A 773-nucleotide genomic window follows, 5' to 3' on the forward strand; every position below is an offset into this window, starting at 1 on the left:
CCGGAGAGCGGCTCTGCCTGGGAGATGGTGCCGCTTGGCTGGGCTGGAGGAGAACGTGGGAGTGCAGAGCGGCCTGGGATGAGGTGGAGATCAATAAGAAGGTGCTGTTTGATTTGCCAGACTTGGGGGGTTCCCCTAGACCCTGTGTCTAACCCCTCGAAAGATCCAGCAGTGGCTGAGCCGAGCAGCAACTGGTTTCCAGTGGCAGAAGGACTAAGGAGTTCACCAGCCTCCTCACCACCCAGAAAGACCCTTCTGAGACACCCTTGGTCCTCTCACCTGGAGGAAGGTTTGGTTCTGCAGGGTGCTGGCCGCCTGCAGAACTGATGTCCCATGCTCCATATCCTGCTCCAGGGCCAGCAGGTAGATGGACAGGAAAGGCATGTTGGCCTGAGGAACGAGAAAACCCACCACCCTGAGCCCCAGCACCGCAGCGCGACCCGAAGGAGACGCGTCCTGCAGCGCTGCGGTCGGGGAGGAAGAGCCCGTGGCTTGGCCTGGCTGCAGGCTCTGGGAGCAGCCCCGTCCCGGAGCAGCGCGCTCCCAGGCTGTTGGGAGGGAGGTCAGGGGAGGCCAGAAGGGCCCCGCAGTGTCCCCTGCCCGGCTCCTCGGGACGCGTGGACCCACCTCCTGGCTGATGGTTTGCTTGCAGCTGCTTGCCATCTTCTGAAGCCCTTTGGCAAACTCCATCTCTGGAAGAAAAAGGTCGGAAGTGAAAAGACTTGGGAGGCCCCAGTATCTCCCTGCTGATGGGGTTCCTTTGGAGAAACAAA

General features: G+C 61.3%; 1 protein-coding gene across 1 annotated transcript in view; it reads right to left on the reverse strand.

Annotated features, from left to right (window-relative positions):
- Positions 1-773, reverse strand: part of HMHA1 (histocompatibility (minor) HA-1) — a gene marked incomplete at both ends in the record, with an annotated part of 5,599 nt that overhangs the window by 4,444 nt on the left and 382 nt on the right. The window contains 2 exon segments of the mRNA XM_010136463.1: positions 280-390; positions 628-692. Of these exon segments, the coding sequence (XP_010134765.1) occupies positions 280-390; positions 628-692 (176 nt within the window).

This window comes from Buceros rhinoceros, unplaced genomic scaffold (genome assembly GCF_000710305.1).
Source record: "Buceros rhinoceros silvestris isolate BGI_N320 unplaced genomic scaffold, ASM71030v1 scaffold22595, whole genome shotgun sequence".
Taxonomy (NCBI): domain Eukaryota; kingdom Metazoa; phylum Chordata; class Aves; order Bucerotiformes; family Bucerotidae; genus Buceros; species Buceros rhinoceros.